Source organism: Lampetra planeri, chromosome 30, assembly GCF_965212315.1.
Source record: "Lampetra planeri chromosome 30, kcLamPlan1.2.h2, whole genome shotgun sequence".
Lineage (NCBI taxonomy): Eukaryota > Metazoa > Chordata > Hyperoartia > Petromyzontiformes > Petromyzontidae > Lampetra > Lampetra planeri.
The window spans coordinates 10857797-10878180 of NC_136136.1; the positions used below are offsets into that span (position 1 = coordinate 10857797).

The 20384-nt window shown below is 55.9% G+C and overlaps 1 protein-coding gene across 2 annotated transcripts in view; it reads right to left on the minus strand.

Annotated features, from left to right (window-relative positions):
- LOC144728964 (homeobox protein Meis1-like) overlaps positions 1–18968 on the minus strand; it is a 253698-nt gene extending 234730 nt beyond the window's left edge. The window contains exon 1 of one of the 2 annotated variants that reach the window (XM_078608760.1): positions 17668–18968. In XM_078608760.1, coding sequence (XP_078464886.1) covers positions 17668–17679 — 12 coding nt within the window. In that variant the 5' untranslated portion in view covers positions 17680–18968. The remainder of the gene's footprint in view (positions 1–17667) is intronic. The other variant, XM_078608759.1, reaches the window with a different exon arrangement.
- Between the last annotated feature and the right edge of the window lie 1416 nt (positions 18969–20384).

Below are 20384 nucleotides of genomic sequence, written 5' to 3' on the forward strand. Positions count from 1 at the left end.
GAGCGTGGTGGAGTGTCAGTGTGGTGGAGTGTGGTGGAGCGAGGTGGAGTGTGGTGGAGCGTGGTGGAGTGTGGTGGAGTGTGGTGGAACGTGGTGGAGTGTGGTGGAGTGTGGTGGAGCGTGGTGAAGTGTGGTGAAGTGTGGTGGAGCGTGGGGGAGTGTGGTGGAGTTTGGTGAAGTGTGGTGGAGTGTGGTGGAGCGTGGTGGAGTGTTGTGGAGTGTGAGTGTGGAGGAGTGTGGTGGAGCGTGGTGGAGCATGGTGGAGTGTCAGTGTGGTGGAGTGTGATGGAGTGAGTGTGGTGGAGTGTGGTGGAGTGTGAGTGTGGTGGAGTGTGGTGGAGCGAGGTGGAGCGAGGTGGAGTGTGGTGGAGCGTGGTGGAGTGTGAGTCTGGTGGAGTGTGGTGGAGCGAGGTGGAGTGTGGTGGAGCGTGGTGGAGTGTGGTGGAGTGTGGTGGGACGTGGTGGAGTGTGGTGGAGTGTGATTGTGGTGGAGTATGGTGGAGTGTGGTGGAGCATGGTGAAGTGTGGTGGAGCGTGGTGGAGTGAGTGTGGTGGAGTGTGGTGGAGTCTGGTGGAGTGTGGTGGAGTGTGGTGGAGTCTGGTGGAGTGTGGTGGAGTGTGGTGGAACGTGGTGGAGTGTGGTGAAGTGTAGTGGAGCGTGGTGGAGTGTGGTGGAGTGTGGTGGAGCGTGGTGGAGTGTGGTGGAGTCTGGTGGAGTGTGGTGGAGCGTGGTGGAGTGTGGTGGAGTCTGGTGGAGTGTGGTGGAGTGTGGTGGAGTCTGGTGGAGTGTGGTGGAGTGTGGTGGAGTCTGGTGGAGTATGGTGGAGTGAGTGTGGTGGAGTGTGGTGGAGTGTGGTGGAGTGTTGTGGAGCGTGGTGGAGCGTGGTGGAGTGTGGTGGAGTGTGGTGGAGTCTGGTGGAGTGTGGTGGAGTGTGGTGGAGTCTGGTGGAGTGTGGTGGAGTGTGGTGGAATCTGGTGGAGTGTGGTGGAGTGAGTGTGGTGGAGTGTGGTGGAGTGTTGTGGAGCGTGGTGGAGCGTGGTGGAGTGTGGTGGAATGTGGTGGAGTCTGGTGGAGTGTGGTGGAGTCTGGTGGAATGTAGTGGAGCGTGGTGGAGTGTGGTTGAGTGTGGTTGAGTGAGTGTGGTGGAGTGTGGTGGAGTGTGGTCAGTCCCACGCCCGTGACCGGCACGGCGTGTGGCGGCCTTCATCCAGCAGCGAGTTCAAAATCACTCACAACAAATAAAGTAACCCCCCCCACCACCCCTCCTTTATTATCGATCATTATCCGGATTCAATGCTGCACTTTCAACCACCGCAATCTAACGCCAAATGAAAGCTGGGGGGGGGGGGGTGCGTCTGATAAACCGGTTGCTGTGTGAGTGTTTGACCAGACATCCACCGGGCGCACGTTTTGGGGCGCTGTTTACCCTCCCGAGCGAGGCGTCTTATAATAATCGCGGGAGAACGCGGCACGACGCAGCTGGGCCACATGCAGTCGAATCGACAACTTCACGGGACTCCACACACTCGCTCCGATGCTGCCGATTCCCACCACCGACTAACTGTGCGTGCGTTTTTCATGCCGAGTGGACCTAGCGGCTGCACCCACGCTACTCCGGGGCCCGCGACGTTTCGGGCTACGGCCCTTCTTCATAGCGCGCAAACGATCCATCCGAAGTCCAGCTTCGGACAGCAATGTCTGGTTGCGATTAGTAACCCGAGTCCGATCGCCCGGTGCCGCGCCCGTTGAGATTTTTTGGCTACTCAAGGGGGGAGAGGGCGGGGGGAGGGGGTGGGGTTGGTGGGGGTCACTCTCAGGCACGGCTCGCTGGTCCGCGAGGTCGGCACGAGCAGCCCTCGTGTGCATCATTGCGGTGTGATGGTGAGTCGACAGAACGGGAAGGCGATGCCAACAGCAGCAGCAGCGGCAGCGGCTTCCTCTGCGCGTGATCGCAAAGTCGGCACGCGCAAGGGACGCGTTGCCACGCCGTCTGTTGGCGTGGCACGCCGGCGTGGGGCACGGCACGGGTTCCAATTCACCGCGGCTTAGCGAGCTGGTTTGGAACTCCCCGTGCGTTAATAACGCGCGGCACGAAACCGACCTGCTTTAGGCGGCCCGCGCGCGGCAGCGTCCACGAGTTATCATTACGATGATTATACTTTCATGGCTCTCATCGAATTACCCTAATTAAACGGCGGTCTCCCCAATGGGTCTTAACGTGGCATTTACTCTCCGCTCGCAGGTTTAGCGATGCTGCGCGTCAACGCGCGGCCGTGTCTGTCCAGTGCAGCGGAGCGACTCCGTCCACGGCGCGCTACACGATGACCCGCGGGGTGCCACGGGCAGCTGGAGGCGATTGAGCCCGGGTGCGCAGGCTGTGAACTCCTTATCAGAGCCCCGAGCTTGTCACAGACCATTTCAGACCTTATCGGTCACCCCGTGCCCCTTATACATCGCAACGTTCACCCTACAAAGTCCCATCGCAAGGAAGAAACGCAAATAAATAAAATGAACAAATGTTGTCCGTGTTGAAACGGCTGTACTGCCGTATGGGCCTGAAAACTCGATTTCCCTGCACAAGAATACGGGGTAAACCGTGTGGGTTGACACGGCATGGAGATGCGTGCTGAGATGAGTACTGGTATGAGTACTCGAGTGGTGAGTCGAGTATTGAGTGGAGCATTTTGATGAGTATTTCAGATGAGTGCTGCGACGACCATTGAGACGAGTCTAGTATCAAGATGAGTAACCATCGTACTGTACTCGGTTGTGAGAATCGGAGCACAGGCGTGCAGTGTGCGCATTGGGTTACAATCCCGGCAAGTGGCATGTTTAGTGAATACTTCGTCACCGTCCGTTCCTCCCAACAGACATGCAGCCAGCAAATATGTTTTTAAAAAATATTTGAGTGCGTGCGTGTGTGTAATATGATAAACAGATATTAATTAACTCGCAGATAATCGATAAATATACTTCGCTGCCCTTTATCAACTGATGTTATCCCGTGACAACAGAAATACGACTCGTGGTCATAACGCATGCATCTGTATGTCAACTCGTTAAATACAGATAACATGTGCAGATTTAAACATCGTAATTCCATATTGCATACATGAAGGCAGTTAGCCTATGTGGGACACGTTTCGCGTCACGTAAGACTGGAACGTTTCGGTCGCCTAGTCTTCAGCAGGAATTATATAGCGAGCTGCATCCACTGTGTGTGTGTTTGCCTTGCTGTTAGTGTAGCGGTGAGCGCTACGCTACGAACCCGGCAACCTGAGTTCGATTCCCGCTCACGGCCAACACCAGCGACGATTATCTGAACCGGTCCTGGGCCTCCCTAGGTCGACTCAGCTACAAATTAGTACCTGGTGCGATGTTTAAACATCGCCACTGGGGAGACAAAGGCGACCGGGCGTGGTGCTGGCCACCCACCCCGTCGCGTGCCGTGCCGACCTTAATAGGTGCTGGCAAACAGCACTTGCCCCAACAGTCTCGTAAAGTCTATAGGGGGATCTTTGCCTGTTTCGCCTCGCCGTTTTATTGTGGTCGTGGCAATAATAATTGGGGGTATGCGCGCCGCACACACACACGGATTTGACGCAAACTGCGTTTCGGAGGTTAAAAACATCGCGACTCAAGCAGCCATGGATAGAGACGGAGTGGAGATCAAAGGGACGGAGCGCGTTTCCAGACGGATCAGGTGAGGTTGGGGCGGGTGGATGGTTGTTGGGAGGGCCTTGAGCCAGCTGTGGATAGACCATGGTGATGATCACGGTGGTGATGATGATGAAGACGATTACAGAGACCTGGACCGTGTAGGGCACACGGTCGACTCTACAGACTCGTGATCGGTGTCTCTAGAGAGTCATCTCGGGTCGAGAGGAATCCCCGAGGCGCGCGCACGTACACGGTGAGTGGAACACGTGTTCGTGTACCTACACGTGTACCTACATGGTGAGTGGAACACGTGTACGCGTACCTACACATGTACCTCCACGTGTACCTCCACGTGTTTATTGGACCTACCGCAATACAAACTAAACATTCCCTGTACGGCCGGAGACGCACGGTGACAGGCACGTTCCGTGCACGAGACATCGTCTTGCGGCTCTGCGTCAACCCGCTGCTGGATGAGGAGGGTCCACACGCCGTGCGGGTCGCGGGCTCCACTGACCCCTACCTCGCCGCGCCGGTGAAGGCGGTGGGCATAGAAGTGCAGTACAACGAGGTCTTTGTGACAACGCCGATCACACATTGTTTGAAATCAAACGTTTGTAGACTTACATATATATACACACACAGAACTGTATAGGTATGAAACATAGTGGCTATACACGAATCGTATGATGACGAACATGCGTGACACACGTGTAGTGTGTGTGGCGGGTGTGGCGAGTTACGTGGTGGAGGGAGCTAATAGAACCTCTATTGTGCACCACGACGTGCATCTTAATTGTATAATTACCACAGACAAGCATCGTCATAGTTGAGAGGCTCTGTCAATCCATACTTCACCACGCTGGCCAATGTGGGTTGGTGAGAGAGGCTGGATGTTGGGTGGGGTGGGAAGGGTGCAGATATGAATCTGCCACTGATGTGAGCCGTGGCGGCTTCGTGACCACAGGGCGCAAACCCCACTGGAGGAATCCGATCAGCTATAAAGCTCTTTGTCACAAATAGAGTAATAATACTTTTCATTTTACATAGCGGCGTCATTCATGCGAACAGATACAACGCTGCACATTAATGATATACCAGCACCAAATCCCAGATGTCCACATTGTGTATACGTGGGGCACGTGGTTATTATACGAAGAAAAAGACCCCCCGTGTAGCCTTAACAGACTGTCGGGGCAAGTGCTGTTATCGAGTACAGGGGGAACAGATGAAGGCCGCCACGGCACTCGAGGGGGTGGGTGGCCAGCACCACGCCCGGCCGCCTTTGTCTCCCGAGTAGCGATGTCTTACACATCGCACCAGGTACTCAGTTGAGGCTGAGTCGACCTAGCGGAGGCCCAGGAACCCGTTCGGATAATCGTCACTGCTGTTGGTGGCCGTGAGCGGGAATCGAACTCGGGTTCGCAGGGTTCGCCGGGTTCGTAGCGCAGCGCGCTAACCGCTACACTACAGCTCCCCACTATTACACTGCGTGTGGAACACACACACACACACCTTGACAAAGATACCCCGTATAGCCTTAACAGACTATTGGGACAAGTGTTGTTAGCGAGCACCTATGAAGGCCGGCACAGCACACGAGGTGGTGGGTGGCCAACACCACGCCAGGCCGCCTTTGTCTCCCGAGTGGCGATGTTTACACACCGCACCAGATACTCATTTGAGGCTGAGTCGACCTAGGGCAGGCCCAGGACTGGTTAAAATAATCGTCACCGGTGTTGTGCCGTGAGCGGGAATCCAACTCGGGTACGCCGGGTTCGTAGCGCAGCGCGCTGACCGCTACAACTACCGCTCCCCACACAACACACGCACACGCACTCACCTACACCCCCGCACGTGTTGAGGTATATGTCAACACACCTGTGCCTTGCATGCGGCAGTATGCGGTGCAGACGTCAAATGGTGGATGCCTACCACCCACCGGCACATTGCACATAACCTGTGCTTACTCGTAACCGCATGCCACTTGCACACGCAGGGTCTATGTACACACACACACGAGGCGTGGCTCATGACACATACGCAGTACAACTATATCAGATGATGTGCAAATCAAAATATATCCCGGTGAAGGGCAGTGGCCCGAAACGCCTTAGACATTTACTTTCTTCTCGACGACAGTAAATGTGCCATTGTCTATAATTGACCTAACATTCAATGTCCAAGTTCGACGTAGCAGCTCCCTGCTTGGTAGGACGTCACATCGCCAGCACAACGCAGAGGGTGCAGCATCATCGTCCGTAACCTCCGGATTATGAGACGCAACGCCCCCCCCCCTGTATTCTAAAGCTTTCAGGGTGCGTCTTATAATCCGGTAGTTGAGTGCGCGCGTTGGTGCGTGCGTGTGAGTGTGTGCGTGAGTGAGTGTGTGTGTGTGTGCGTGTGTGAGTGTGTGCGTGTGTGCTGGATTGTGTGAGGAGCTCACAAGTCCTTGAAAGATCTGGGCAAAGTCCCATCAGTGAGCTCCTCCGGCAGGCAAGGCTGCGTTGGCTGGGTCATGTAGCCCGCATGCCCAGCCACCGCATGCCTAAACAGCTTTTGTTCGGCCGGATCGAGGGGGCTAAACGGGCGCGGCACGGGCTAGAGAAGAGATGGAGTGATGTGGTACAGGAGGACGTGGAGCTGAGTGGACTTGCCGATGACTGGTACCAGCGGTGTCAAGATCGGCCTCAGTGGAGGAGGCTCGTGAAGGACGCTACTGGGCAGTTGGAGGCAGTCGCCCTCCAACAACAACGGAGGGCGGAGGAGCGACGCTCACAACAACGAGCGGAGCGCCGGGTGGCTAAAGCACAGCAAGTTGGCACAGTAGGGGGCACAGGTGGTGCATCAGCCAGTCATCTCGGTCATCTCGGTCAGTCGACCCGTGGCACCTGGGTCTGCCCCGTGACCTCCTGCCAGCGGGCGTTCGACACTTCACGTGGCCTCAAGGTGCACATGGCCTGGCACAAGCGTCGTGGTGACGTCACCGCCACTTAGTGGCGAATGGCGGTTGTTGTTGCGTGTGTGCGTGTGTGTGAGTGTGTGAGTGAGTGTGTGCGTGTGTGCGTGCGTGTGTATGCGCGCGTGCGTGCGCGTGTTTGTGTGTGGGTGAGTGCATGTGTGAGTGCGTGAGTGTGTGTGAGTGCGTGTGTGTGAGTATGTGAGTGTGTCAGTGTGTGTGTGAGTGCGTGTGTGAGTGTGTGCGTGTGTGCGTGAGTGTGTGCGTGAGTGCGTGTGAGTGCAACCAGATTTGTGTAACTTTATTGGCAACGGGCATCCGTTTTGGCGCTGAGTCTTACATTACCAGACTCACAGCTCTACACATATACGTGCCTCCTCGTTTCTTCGAAGGATATCACATAGTACGCGAACACGCGTTGTACACGCCTGCTAGCAATGTATACACCGTGTACAATGATGCATGCATTATGCAATGAATATCCATTGTCTGCAATGATCGCACGTGATTTACGATGTTAGGAATTATGCTTTGGTTTGTTCGGTAAAGTCACGTAGAAAGACATAGAGAGATACACACAACATAGACACACAGAGTCTCTGTGTGTCTGTGTTGTCTCCCTCTGTCTGTGTGTCTCCGTGTCTGTGTTTTGTCTCTCTCTCAAATTGAGTTCTACCTGATGACGACTGCTTGTGTTGCAATCGAAACTTCGTATTCTATTTAATTTATTTTCTTTCTACGTGACTTTACCGAAAGAAGCAAAGAGTAATCCCTGCAGTCACGAAAGCTTCTAATCAAGTTTGAATGTTAGGTATTGTAGTTTGCTGCTACAAATGTCCACTTTGTTGAGCTATCATTTGCGATATCCAGGTCGCTCCTGAATGAAAAAAAAGGTGACTACCTCAGTGGGGCTTTGCCTGTTAAGGTGGGGATGGTGTTGTTGTATTTGTGTGTGTGTTGGGTGATTTATTTACCTTTCTTGTACTTGACACTGCTATCGCTTGTTTGCTCTGTTTGTTGTTGTAACGTTCTTACCCGTGCCCCGAGCTTTATAGCTCATCGGATTCCTCCTGCAGTATAACATAAATATTCTGATTTAATACACGTTTACTATGCTAGCAGATTGTGTACAATTTGGGCGACGCTGCTGCTGGTTTGACAGTGGTAGACAAACATAACCATCAACCACATCAACAACCATAAACGCATGTGTCCATCATCCTGCGGCCTTAGAAGGGAATATATACACATATGATTTGGTGACGTTTCGGGCAACGGCCCTACATAATGTATGAAACGAACGATATCACATTGAGCAGTGGAGCGGTGGTGGGGGGGTGACAGCATTGCGACCGAGACATGTGACACGTGGAGTGAGTGCCACGCGAGGTTGCTGAGTGGCGGCTTGACACGAGAGGGAGGTGGTCTGATGGCGACCCGTGGCTGACTTCGCTTCAGGGAGGGGCTCTCTTTCCTACATTGTTCAATTCTTCATCGTCGCTGTGTTACCACCACCCATGCATGGTGATGCCAAAACTCCCCGTTCGTTATTCACCCTGGTTATTTCAGTCGCAGTGTGTCGCTGTGTGTGTATATATATGCTACATCAGTGCGAATTGCGAAGCAAAATTAAAGTTTCGAACGAACGCAACGAGTGCCATGTCGCACGCGAACGGCATGAATACGCGCGGCGACGCTGCGTCTTTAATGAACCAAATCTCACTCGAGGATGCATCCTCGTGGCTGGAGTATTGCCTCATTTGAACCTTTATGAATCTGTCTATTTTTTGGGGGGCCGGGGGGGCGGCTTTTAAAACCCGAGCACCCCTTTCCCCCGAGTCACGGCACGGAGCACCGCGACACCCTACGTTTGCACGATTTTCCTGTTGAATAATAATAACAATACTAATAATAAGAACAACGACAACAACAATAACAATAATAACAACAATAATAACAACAACAATAACAACAACAATAACAACAATAATAAGAACATCCCGTTCGCGTGCTGTGACGAGTCCGGTGTGCCTGCGGGTACGCGTGGATGTCCCTGGTCATAGCGTGCAGAACGTCAGGATGTTGCAATACACCATGCGAGGATGAGGACTACAACATATTTGATCTAGCAAACAAATAAACACACAACTGGGAATCAGTCCTATTAATTATTGTCGATATATAGCGACCACTACAGGCATGGCGTGTACTCATCGCTGCTCAACGATTGCGCGTGTGAGTATATATATAAATGTAGATGTACGGGTATCCGCACAACTCAGCGTTCAGGAATCGTTTCTAAAAGTGGGAGTGAAGATGTTGTTGTTTTATTGTTCAGGGCGGGTGGGTATCGTGCGTCGTCGAGAAGATCGCAGTCACCCCGACCAAGCGCGTGAAGGGGCTGGGGTTTGGGTGTGGAGACGAGGCACTCGCCTGCGACCAGGTGAAGCCGCCCCAGGTGACGCGCGTGCCACTGCACGTGGAGGTGTGCGGCGCGCACAGGGCAACGTCGTCTGTCTGCACCGTGGGGACATCTGCTAACGGCGCGGGGCCGCGAAGGATGGCGGCGGCGTGAGAAGGCATTCATCCAGCAGTGAATGCTGCTGCTGCTGCTGATAATGATGACGACGACGACGATGCTGATAATGATGATGACGACGACGACGACGATGCTGCTGCTGCTGATGATGATGATGATGACGACGATGACGATGATGCTGCTGCTGATGATGATGATGAGTGAATATGAAGTTATGGTTGCTCTCGGCCGGGACGATATGAGGCGTGCGACTCAGTGAGGCACTGTTGCCAATTAAAATAGTGCATTGTGTTCTTCCTCCAGCAGTGGACAGACAATGGCTACTGTCGATGATGATGATGATGACGTTCTACCCATCCCGCATTCGTAATCCACACGGGGCCAATATACACAGCGCGCGCACACGCACTGTTGAATAGGAGGCATTTTAATAATATCTCATAGGAGACATTCATATGAACGCTTGTTATCACGGATCATAAAATCGCGTGTGTATAATAATATTAGCCGGAGCTCCGAGCATGTATACGCTGCTTTCGTGGACACGCAGCTACGTCGAGGAGTAGTGGTCACAAGACAAAGAGCCCCCGGATAGTCTTTCACAGACTGTTGGGGCAAGTGCTGTTAGCGAGCACCTATGAAGGCCGGCACGACACACGAGGTGGTGGGTGGCCAGCACCACGCCCGGCCGCATTTGAAGCTGAGTCGACCTAGGGGAGGCCCATAACCCGTTCAGACAATCATCACTGGTGTTGGTGGCCGTAAGCGGGAATCGATCTCGGGGTCTTAGCATCTCGGATCAACAAGGTTGGCTACGTACGGTGCGAAAGAAGTTCAACATACGTGCGTACGTAGCGTAGCGCGCTAACCACTGCACCACCGCTCCCCAGGTAAGGAGATGCACGCGCTGTGCCCGAAGCGACCTTGGGCCACTCGTTTTGGTCGCAGTGAGCTGCTGCATCTATCGGCTCAAGTTTGTTTAAACACGGGCAATGAACACACGAGTGAACGTGATCGAGGTGATTTACAAGCTACACGTGAACCGAATCTCACACGAGTCTCGTATATACATGCACACGCCCAATGTGCGCGCAACGTAACATTTGGCAAAACGTACACGTTGGGTAAAGATTAGTGTGAGTGCACACTGTGAGCTTAACACAGGGCGACAATTATTTTAAAAAGTCGAAACAAGACTGGACAATTGAAATGATAGAATTTTCCCAATCGCTCAACAACACGTCGACATGTGAAACATGAATACACACGGTCACGTAGGGTGAATAGCTATCGCTCGGCTAGTTTATGAATCTTGTTGTATTGCTGAGCTGGGCATCAGGTCGTGCATTCACGGCACACGTGTGTGTGTACACGTGTGCGTGTACACGTGTGTGTGTGTGTACACGTGTGTGTGCGTCCACGTGTGTGCGTCCACGTGTGTGTGTGTACACGTGTGTGTGCGTACACGTGTGTGTGTCACGTGCGTGTGTGTACACGTGTGTGTGTCCACGTGTGTGTGTGTGTGCACGTGAGTGTACGTGATTATGTGGGGAGCGGTAGTGTAGCGGTTGGGACGCTGCGCTACGAACCCGGCGACCCGAGTTCGATTTCTGCTCACGACCAACACCGGTGACGATTAAGTGAACCGATCCTGGGCCTCCCGTGAGTCGACTCAGACTCAAACGAGTACCCCGTACGATGTGTGAACTTCGCCACTGAGGAACACAAGGGCGGCCGGGCGTGGTGCTCGCCACCCAACCCCCAGGTGTGCCGTGCCGGCCTTCATAGGCGCTCGCTAACAGCACCTGCTGGGAATTACGCATTCTTTCAAATGAATGTGAATAATTCAAATCGTAAATTCGAATGGAACAAACCATAATTGCCAACCAAACTATACGCGCACACACATATATATCTGCCTGCATATAAACATAGGCGTGTGTTTGGTGGGTGTTCGTGTCGGCTCGCCAGCACCTGGGGGCTTTGCCGTGACCACGCGCGCGGCTCTCGATCTTTGGGTGCGGGTCGAGGTCACCTCGGCAGGGTGCCCCGCAGTGCGGGTGCCGTGGGGGGGTTTGGGTTGGGGTCGTGTCAAGCGCGCCGCGCGTTGTTCCAGAAGTAAAAACGTTGACGCAAGTAACGGGGGGCGCGACACGCTCGCGTCTCGCGCACGAAGTGTGTCCAAGTCATTTACACCACAGTTACAAAGATCACCCGCGTAGCCTTTAACAGACTGTTGGGGCAAGTGCTGTTAGCGAGCACCTATGAAGGTCGGCACGGCACACAAGGGGTGGGTGGCCAGCACCACTCCCGGCCGCGGTTATCTCTCCAGTAGCAATGTTTACACACCTCACCAAGTACTAATTTTAGGTTGAGTCTACCTAGCGGAGGAGGCCCAGAACCGGTTCAGATAATCGTCACCGGTGTTGGTGGCCGTAAGCGGGATTCGAACTCGGATCGCCGGGTTCGCATTGCAGCACGCTCACAGCGTGCTAAGCACATGTCATGCGAAGCACACGTACCATGCACTGCAGTCCAACTCCTACAGCCCCTTCCACACGGGCGCGATTTGTGCCCAGTCAATGAATAAAAATCGCGGTCATGTGGCGGTGGTCGTGGTGACGATGCGGTGGTGGCAGTGCGGTGGTGGTGGCAGTGCGGTGGTGGTGGCGGTGGTGCGGTGGTGGTGGCAGTGGTGGCGGTGGTGGCGGTGTTAGTTGTATTTGCCCATGGGAGGAATCGTGAGCGGGCTGCTTCGTGTTCCCCAGTAAACTTTTCAACTCGCTTCAGCCATGTTTCGCGACGACCCTTCGTCGGAGTGAAGATGTTGCGTATTGCACCGCCGCCAGGCCTCTATCGTAACATTACCTGCCCCGCACTGCACGCACGCACGCGTCTAAAACAACACCGCGTAGTCAAATGAGATGCGATGCATTTGTTTAGAACCCTCATTGAGTCGACGTAAGGGGTGTTCGAAAGTTGCTCTCGTCAACCGCGTGGCCTGCGAACAGGACGCATGTGCAGTTTGCCGTGTGACTGAATCGCGCGGCAAATTGGTCCCCAACGATCGGAGTTTCTTGGCTGTTGTTGTTGTACACTTTCTGATACTTGCCGACCGCGACGATAGTTTAAACGCGGCCATTCGCGACACGCAGCACGTCTCTATCTGGTCGAGACTTATTCGCACAAACTACGCAATTATTTAGATGTCGGACTTTGTTTTGTATATTTGCAACGTTTTCGGGTAGACACACAAACACGGACGCATGAACCACGCGATACGTTAACTTCTATCGCCACCAAAGGCTGTCGAGGCCGGTGCAGTTAGCGAGCACCTATTGAGACCGACACGACCCTCTGCAGAGGTTGGTGGGACCAGTACAGGGCACACGCCACAGACGCCTTTGTCTTCCCAGAGCTGAAACTAAACGTACATCCGATGCAGTTATTCCACTGGCTTAGCATCAACGCCTTGCGCGCACCTCCTTCGTGAAAGTAAAATTAAAGACGCAAGCCACAGGAGTGGTGTGAATGTGGCCATGCGACCCAAACTATAGGGAGCATATGGTAACCCCATAAAGACCCATGGAGATACATAGAGACACATAGAGATACAATCAACACGAAGCAAGCCACACCAATGCGATTGTGACCATGAAACCCATACTTTGGACAATATAATAAAACGTGACGAATATAGGGATACATAGATACCCACATACATGCATATAGATTCATAGAGACCGATGGAGATACACAGAGATACATTAAAGACAAGCCACAGTCGTGCGGTTGTAGCCAATTAAAAACAAACTATGGATCACACAGTAAACCCACTACGTTGTGAGCTCCTTCAACAGAGAAGGAACAGCGACACGGACTCTCTTTCTCTGACGAGGCCCTCTCGTCGTGGGCAGCATCGGTGTCGAGCCTCCGAACACCTTGCTACCATCATCCTCAAGAACAGAAAGAAGTTGCACGCGCGCGTGCATTGCTGAACTTCTTCCGCACCGCACCTCGGTGCGTTGCGTGAACCTGAGTGAGGAGCTCCCGTAACGAGATTCGCACAGCGATACTGGCGAACCCGGGAGAACGGGGTGGGGTGGAGGGGCTGGAACCCTAACACACACGCAACACACACACACACGCAACACACACACACACACGCAACACACACACACAACACACACACACGCAACACACACACACGCACCACACACACACACAACACACACACACAACACACACACACACGCAACACACACAACACACACACACGCAACACACACACAACACACACGCAACACACACACACGCAACACACACTTACACACGCAACACACACGCCGACAAAGGTCCCCCGTAGAGTCGTAACAGAGTGTTGGGGTTTCTGTTGCTCGTGAGAACGCACGCGCACGCGCGCACCCCGACTCGAGGGCGCGAGCGTGAAGATGCGGGCGTCTCGCGCGTGCGGTGTGTGTGGTGCGTGTGGGGGGTGTGGTGCGTGTGGTGGATGTGCGGGGGGGTGTGCGGTGGGGTGTGTGGTTTGTGCGGTTTGTGTGTGGGTGTGGTGTGTGTGGGGAGTTTGGGGTGTGTGTGGGGTGCGTGGTGTGCGGTGTGTGTGGGGTGTGTGGGGTGTGTGGTGTGTTGGGTGTGTGTGGTGTGTTTGGTGTGTGTGGTGTGTGTGGTGTGTGGGGTGCGTGGTGTGTGGGGTGTGTGGTGTGGGGGTGTGGTGTGTGGGGTGTGTGGTGTGTGTGGTGTGTGGGGTGTGTGTGGGGTGTGTGGTGTGTGTGGTGTGTGGTGTGTGTGGTGTGTGGGATGTGTGTGGGGTGTGTGGTGTGGGGTGTGTGGTGTGGGGTGTATGGTGTGTGGGGTGTGTGTGGGGTGTGGCGTGTGTGGTGTGGTGGTGTGTGGGGTGTGTGGGGTATGTGGTGTGTGTGTGGGGTGTGTGGGGTGTGTGGGGTGGTGTGTGGGGTGTGTGGTGTGTGGGGTGTGTGTGGGGTGTGTGGGGTGTCTGGTGTGTGGTGTGGGGTGTGTGTGGTGTGTGGTGTGGGGTGTGTGTGGTGTGTTGTGTGGGGTGTGTGTGGTGTGCGGTGTGTGTGGTGTGTGGTGTGTGTGGTGTGTGTGGTGTGTGTGGTGTGTGGGGTGCGTGGTGTGTGGGGTGTGTGGTGTGGGGGTGTGGTGTGTGGGGTGTGTGGTGTGTGTGGTGTGTGGGGTGTGTGTGGGGTGTGTGGTGTGTGTGGTGTGTGGTGTGTGTGGTGTGTGGGATGTGTGTGGGGTGTGTGGTGTGGGGTGTGTGGTGTGGGGTGTATGGTGTGTGGGGTGTGTGTGGGGTGTGGCGTGTGTGGTGTGGTGGTGTGTGGGGTGTGTGGGGTATGTGGTGTGTGTGTGGGGTGTGTGGGGTGTGTGGGGTGGTGTGTGGGGTGTGTGGTGTGTGGGGTGTGTGTGGGGTGTGTGGGGTGTGTGGGGTGTCTGGTGTGTGGTGTGGGGTGTGTGTGGTGTGTTGTGTGGGGTGTGTGTGGTGTGCGGTGTGTGTGGTGTGTGGTGTGTGTGGTGTGTGTGGTGTGTGTGGGGTGTGTGGGGTGTGTGGGGTGTCTGGTGTGTGGTGTGGGGTGTGTGTGGTGTGTTGTGTGGGGTGTGTGTGGTGTGCGGTGTGTGTGGTGTGTGGTGTGTGTGGTGTGTGTGGTGTGTGTGGGGTGTGTGGTGTGGGGTGTGTGGGGTGTGTGGGGTGTGTGGTGTGGGCTGTGTGGTGTGTGGGGAGTGTGGTGTGGGGTGTGTGGGGTGTGTGGTGTGTGTGGTGTGTGGGGTGTGCGGTTTGTGGGGTGTGTGGGGTGTGTGTGGTGTAGGGTGTGCGGTGTGTGCGGTGGGGAGTGTGTGGTTTGTGCGGTTTGTGTGGGGTGTGTGGGGAGTTTGGAGTGTGTGTGGGGTCTGTGGTGTGCGGTGTGTGTGGGGTGTGTGTGGTGTGTGGTTTGTGGGGTGTGTGGTGTGCGGTGTGTGTGGGGTGTGTGGGGTGTGTGGTGTGTAGGGTGTGTGGGGTGTGTGGTTTGTGCGGTTTGTGTGGGGTGTGTGGTGTGTGTGGGGAGTTTGGGGTGGTGTGTGGAGTGTGTGGGGTGTATGGTGTGGGTGTGTGGGGTGTGTGTGGGGTGTGTGTTGGGTGTATGTGGTGTGGGGGGTGTGTGTGGTGTGTGGTGTGTGTGGTGTGTGTGGTGTGTGGGGTGTGTGGTGTGTGGGGTGTGTGTCGTGTGTGTGTGGTGTGTGGGGTGTGGGGTGTGTGTGGTGTGTGGTGTGTGTGGTGTGTGTGATGTGTGGGGTGTGTGGGGTGTGTGGGGTGTGTGGTGTGTGTGGTGTGGGGTGTGTGGTGTGTGGGGTGTGTGTGGTGTGTGGTGTGTGTGTGGTGTGTGGGGTGTGTGTGGGGTGTGTGTGGTGTGTGGGGTGTGTGGGGTGTGTGTGGTGTGTGTGGTGTGTGGTGTGTGGGGTGTGTGTGGTGTGTGGGGTATGTGGGGTGTGTGGTGTGTGTGGTGTGTGGGGTGTGTGTGGTGTGTGGGGTGTGTGTGGTGTGTGGGGTGTGTGGTGTGTGTGGTGTGTGTGGTGTGTGGGGGGTGTGTGGTGTGTGGGGTGTTTGGTGTGTGTGGTGTGTGTGGTGTGTGTGGTGTGTGGGGTGTGTGGGGTGTGTGGGGTGTGTGGTGTGTGTGGGGGGTGTGTGGTGTGTGGGGTGTGTGGTGTGTGGGGTGTGTGTGGTATGTGGTATGTGTGGTGTGGGGTGTGTGGTGTGTGGGATGTGTGTGATGTGTGTGGTGTGTGGGGTGTATGTGGTGTGTGGGGTGTGTGGTGTGTGTGGTGTGTGTGGTGTGTGGGGGGTGTGGGGTGTGTGGTGTGTGGGGTGTGTGTGGTATGTGGTATGTGTGGTGTGGGGTGTGTGGTGTGTGGGATGTGTGTGATGTGTGTGGTGTGTGTGGTGTGTGGTGTGTGGAGTGTGTGGGGTGTGTGGTGTGTGGGGTGTGTGGGATGTGTGTAGTGTGTGATGTGTGTAATGTGTGTGGTGTGGGGTGTGCGGTGTGTTTGTGTGTGGGGTGTGTGGTGTGTGGGGTGTGTGTGGGGTGTGGGGTGTGTGGGGTGTGTGGGGTGTGTGGTGTGTGGGGTGTGTGGTGTGTGTGGTGTGTGGGGTGTGTGGGGTGTGTGGTGTGTGTGGTGTGTGGTGTGTGTGGTGTGTTTGGTGTGTGGGGTGTGTGTGGTGTGTGTGGTGTGTGGTGTGTGGTGTGTGGGGTGTGTGGTGTGTGTGGTGTGTGTGGTGTGGGGTGTGTGGTGTGTGGGGTGTGTGGTGTGTGTGGGGTGTGTGGGGTGTGTGGTGTGTGGGGTGTGTGGTGTGTGGGGTGTGTGGGGTGTGGTGTGTGTGGTGTGTGTGGGGTGTGTGGTGTGTGGGGTGTGTGGTGTGTGGGGTGTGTGGTGTGTGTGGTGTGTGTGGTGTGTGGGGTGTGTGGTGTGTGTGGTGTGTGTGGAGTGTGGGGTGTGTGTGGTGTGTGGTGTGTGGTGTTTGTGGTGTGTGTGGTGTGTGTGGTGTGTGTGGTGTGGGGTGTGTGATGTGTGGGGTGTGTGGCGTTTGTGGTGTTTGTGGGGTGTGTGGTGTGTGTGGTGTGTGTGGTGTGTTGTGTGTGTGGTGTGTGGGGTGTGTGTGGTGTGTGTGGTGTGTGTGGTGTGTGTGGTGTGTGGTGTGTGTGTGGTGTGTGGTGTGTGGGGTGTGTGGGGTGTGTGGTGTGTGGTGTGTGTGGGGTGTGGGGTGTGTGGTGTGTGTGGGGTGTGTGGTGTGTGGGGTGTGTGGTGTGTGTGGTGTGTGGTGTGTGGGGTATGTGGTGTGTGGTGTGTGTGGTGTGTGGTGTGTGTGGTGTGTGTGGTGTGTGGGGTGTGTGTGGTGTGTGTGGTGTGTGGTGTGTGGGGTGTGTGGTGTGTGTGGTGTGGGGTGTGTGATGTGTGGGGTGTGTGGTGTTTGTGGTGTTTGTGGGGTGTGTGGTGTGTGTGGTGTGTGTGGTGTGTGGGGTGTGTGTGGTGTGTGTGGTGTGTGTGGTGTGTGGTGTGTGGTGTGTGGGTGTGTGGTGTGTGTGGTGTGTTTGGGGTGTGTGGTGTGTGTGGTGTGGGGTGTGTGGTGTGTGGGGTGTGTGGTGTGTGGTGCGTGTGGGGTGTGTGTGGTGTGTAGGGTGTGGTGTGTGGTGTGTGGTGTGTGTGGTGTGTGTGGTGTGTGTGGGGTGTGTGGTGTGTGGGGTGTGTGGGGTGTGTGGTGTGTGGTGTGTGGGGTGTGTGGTGTGTGGTGTGTGTGGGGTGTGTGTGGTGTGTGGGGTGTGTGGTGTGTGGTGTGTGTGGTTTGTGTGGTGTGTGGTGTGTGGTGTGTGGGGTGTGTGGTGTGTGTGGTGTGTGTGGTGTGTGGTGTGTGTGGTGTGTGTGGTGTGTGGGGTGTGTGGTGTGTGGGGTGTGTTGGGTGTGTGGCGTGGACGCGCGCGAAGTGCGAACAACACTCACGCGCTGTGCCATTCTAGCGTCCTCCGTGCCTCTCTCCCCCACCCCACCACCACTCCCTCCCTGCAGACACCAGCGCGGGCCTCCTGGCAACCCCGGCCGATGATGTGGATGGGATAGAGGGCTGCCGATACTGCTGCTCCTGCTGCTATAGATGAGCCGGCTTTACAACAGCAGCAGCCACAAACTTGAGGCGTCACGGACACGCGCGCGCGTGCGTGCACACACACACACGGCGGCTGTCTTCACGGCAAAAGTACTCCGTGGTATATCCAATCCGCGCACAGTCGTCCTCGCCGCTGGCTCTGTCGGTATCCAACTCAACGTGACGCGCTACTGCTGCTTCTGCTGCTGTTACTGCTGTTTCTGCTTCTGCTGCTGGTGCTGCTTCTGCTGCTGCTGCTTCTGTTGCTGTTTCTGCTGCTGCTTCTGCTGCTGCTTCTGGTGCTGTTTTTGCTGCTGCTTCTGCTGCTGCTTCTGGTGCTGTTTCTGCTGCTGCTTCTGGTGCTGCTTCTGCTGCTGTTGCTGTTTCTGCTGCTGCTTCTGCTGCTGCTTCTGGTGCTGTTTTTGCTGCTGCTTCTGCTGCTGCTTCTGCTGCTGCTGCTGCTGTTGCTGCTGCTTCTGCTGTTGCTGCCTTCTGAGCGCCAGCCGCTTCGGAGCAGAGACGAAACGCCGCCTCAGTCGCCGCCGTTGGAGAAAACTTCACAGAGACGAGTGGGGGTGGTGTGGTGGGGTGCTGTGGTGGGGGAGTCACTGCTCCGGCAGCAGCAGCAGGAGGCACCCCCCTCCTGCCCGGCGTCGCGAGTCAGCGCAGCCGATCCGAGCGGCGCTGAAGGCGGCGTCTTGCGACGTCGACGACGCTGCTGCTACTGCTGCTGACGCCGCGAAAATTACGAATTACACCCCCTCCCCCCCCCCCACAAAGGCTGTTTAATTGCGAGACGAGAGCAGGCGGCGACGCGTAGCCCCGGCGGCTCTCCCGAACGAAGCGGCCGTGGTACGGGGCGGCGGGGAGACGGGGGGCGAGCGATGCGCTCGAGTTGAGCGGCGGGGGCAAAGCCTCGTCCTGGATGGACGCCACCACCACCACGACCACCACGACCCCTCCACGCCACGGTCGCCGGAGCGCGCGCAACGCCGATCGGGGAGGATGGCGGGGGAGGCGCGGAGCGCTGAAGAAGAAGGAGGAGTAGGAGGAGGGAAACTCCTCGCCACCGCGGAGAGCGGTGCTGCGAGGAGTCGAAGGGCACGGATGGTGAGTAGGGGGAGGTGGGCGGCGATGGGGAGCAGCGAGCTCGGACCGGTGCTGATGTCTCTCCAGTGAGCGGGGGGGCGGGGGTGGGGGGAGAGGCGGGGGGCGGGGGTCATATGGGGTTAGGGATATGGGGGGGGGGGTTATAGTCTGCGCGGAGAAGTTGGTGCTCGGAAGATTACGATGGCGGCGGTGCTGGGATGCGCGCTCCCGGCGCGTGATGCGAGCGCTCACTCCCCCCCCACCACCACCACCCCCACCACGAACCCTCCTCCACACACCCCTCCCCTGCCACCACCGCTCCCTCTCCGCCTGCCACACGCGCGCGCGCGCGCTCTCGCCCAACGTCGCTGGCTCCACTCGATTCGCCAGTCGCTATGAATTCCTGGTGCGCGCGTTGACTGTGTGACGCTCCCCAACCGCCCCATTGACCGGGCCAGTGAAGTATGGTCGGATAACCCTCACTGCAGCTCGGGAGGGCCCTTCATCCAGCAGCGGATCGAGCGGTGTTAATGTGCCGTGCGAACGCCCGCGCGACGGACACGCACGCGCGTGCGTGTGTGGGTAGACTGGAGGCTGCTAATGCAGTCCGCATATTCCTTTGTCATCATACATGCGCCGCTGCATACACACACTACGCACATGCATATATACACTTTAATGTATTTACATATGTGTGTGTGTGTGCGCAACGTATAGCTCGTACCATTGGGGAGACGTTATTTGGGGATGTCTTCAACCAGCAGTGGATCATGGCTGATGCCGTCATAGTTTCTCGCGAGCAACACTTGCTCTTTCGGTCCTGTTAGCCTTCAAGGGGGCGTATTGATCTGCGTCGCGACGACACTGCACGTGTACGCGCACAGGTACGGGGGACACAAGGCGTTTAAAGCCAAATTAATAGATGGGCGTTCATACTGCATAGAGGTGAGCACGCTCATTCTAGTTGATGTTTGTTTATTTCCTGCACGTGGCCTTGTGCGCTACCTCGTCGAGCGGGTGGATTGGCGCTCGCTCGCAGCCCTTGCCCGACGGGCCATGGACTGAACTCTGGGGTGGCAACTTAGAGCGAGAGGTGTGCACGGCACGGTACAATAAAGGCTCGTGGTGCCGGCCACACCATCGCCCCCTCGTGCGCTGTGCCGGCCTTCACAGGTTCTGCTGCTAGCCAACAGCACTTGCCCCGACATCCTGTGTAGAGCTACACGGGGGAGCTTTGTCTTGTGCGCGTGTGAACGCGTTTGCGCGCGCGCTCTGTGAGTTGCATGTCTGTGGCATGTCGGTAGGTGGTTGGTGGGTAGGTGTGATATAGGTAGGTAGTATGTGTGCATGTGGTGAGTAGGTAAGTGCTGTGTAGGTATGTGGTGAGTATGTAGGTATGTGGTGATTGTATATGTGGTGAGTGTGTATGTGTGTGAGTGTGTATGTGGTGAGTGTGTATGTGGTGTGTGTGCCTGTGTGTGCGTGT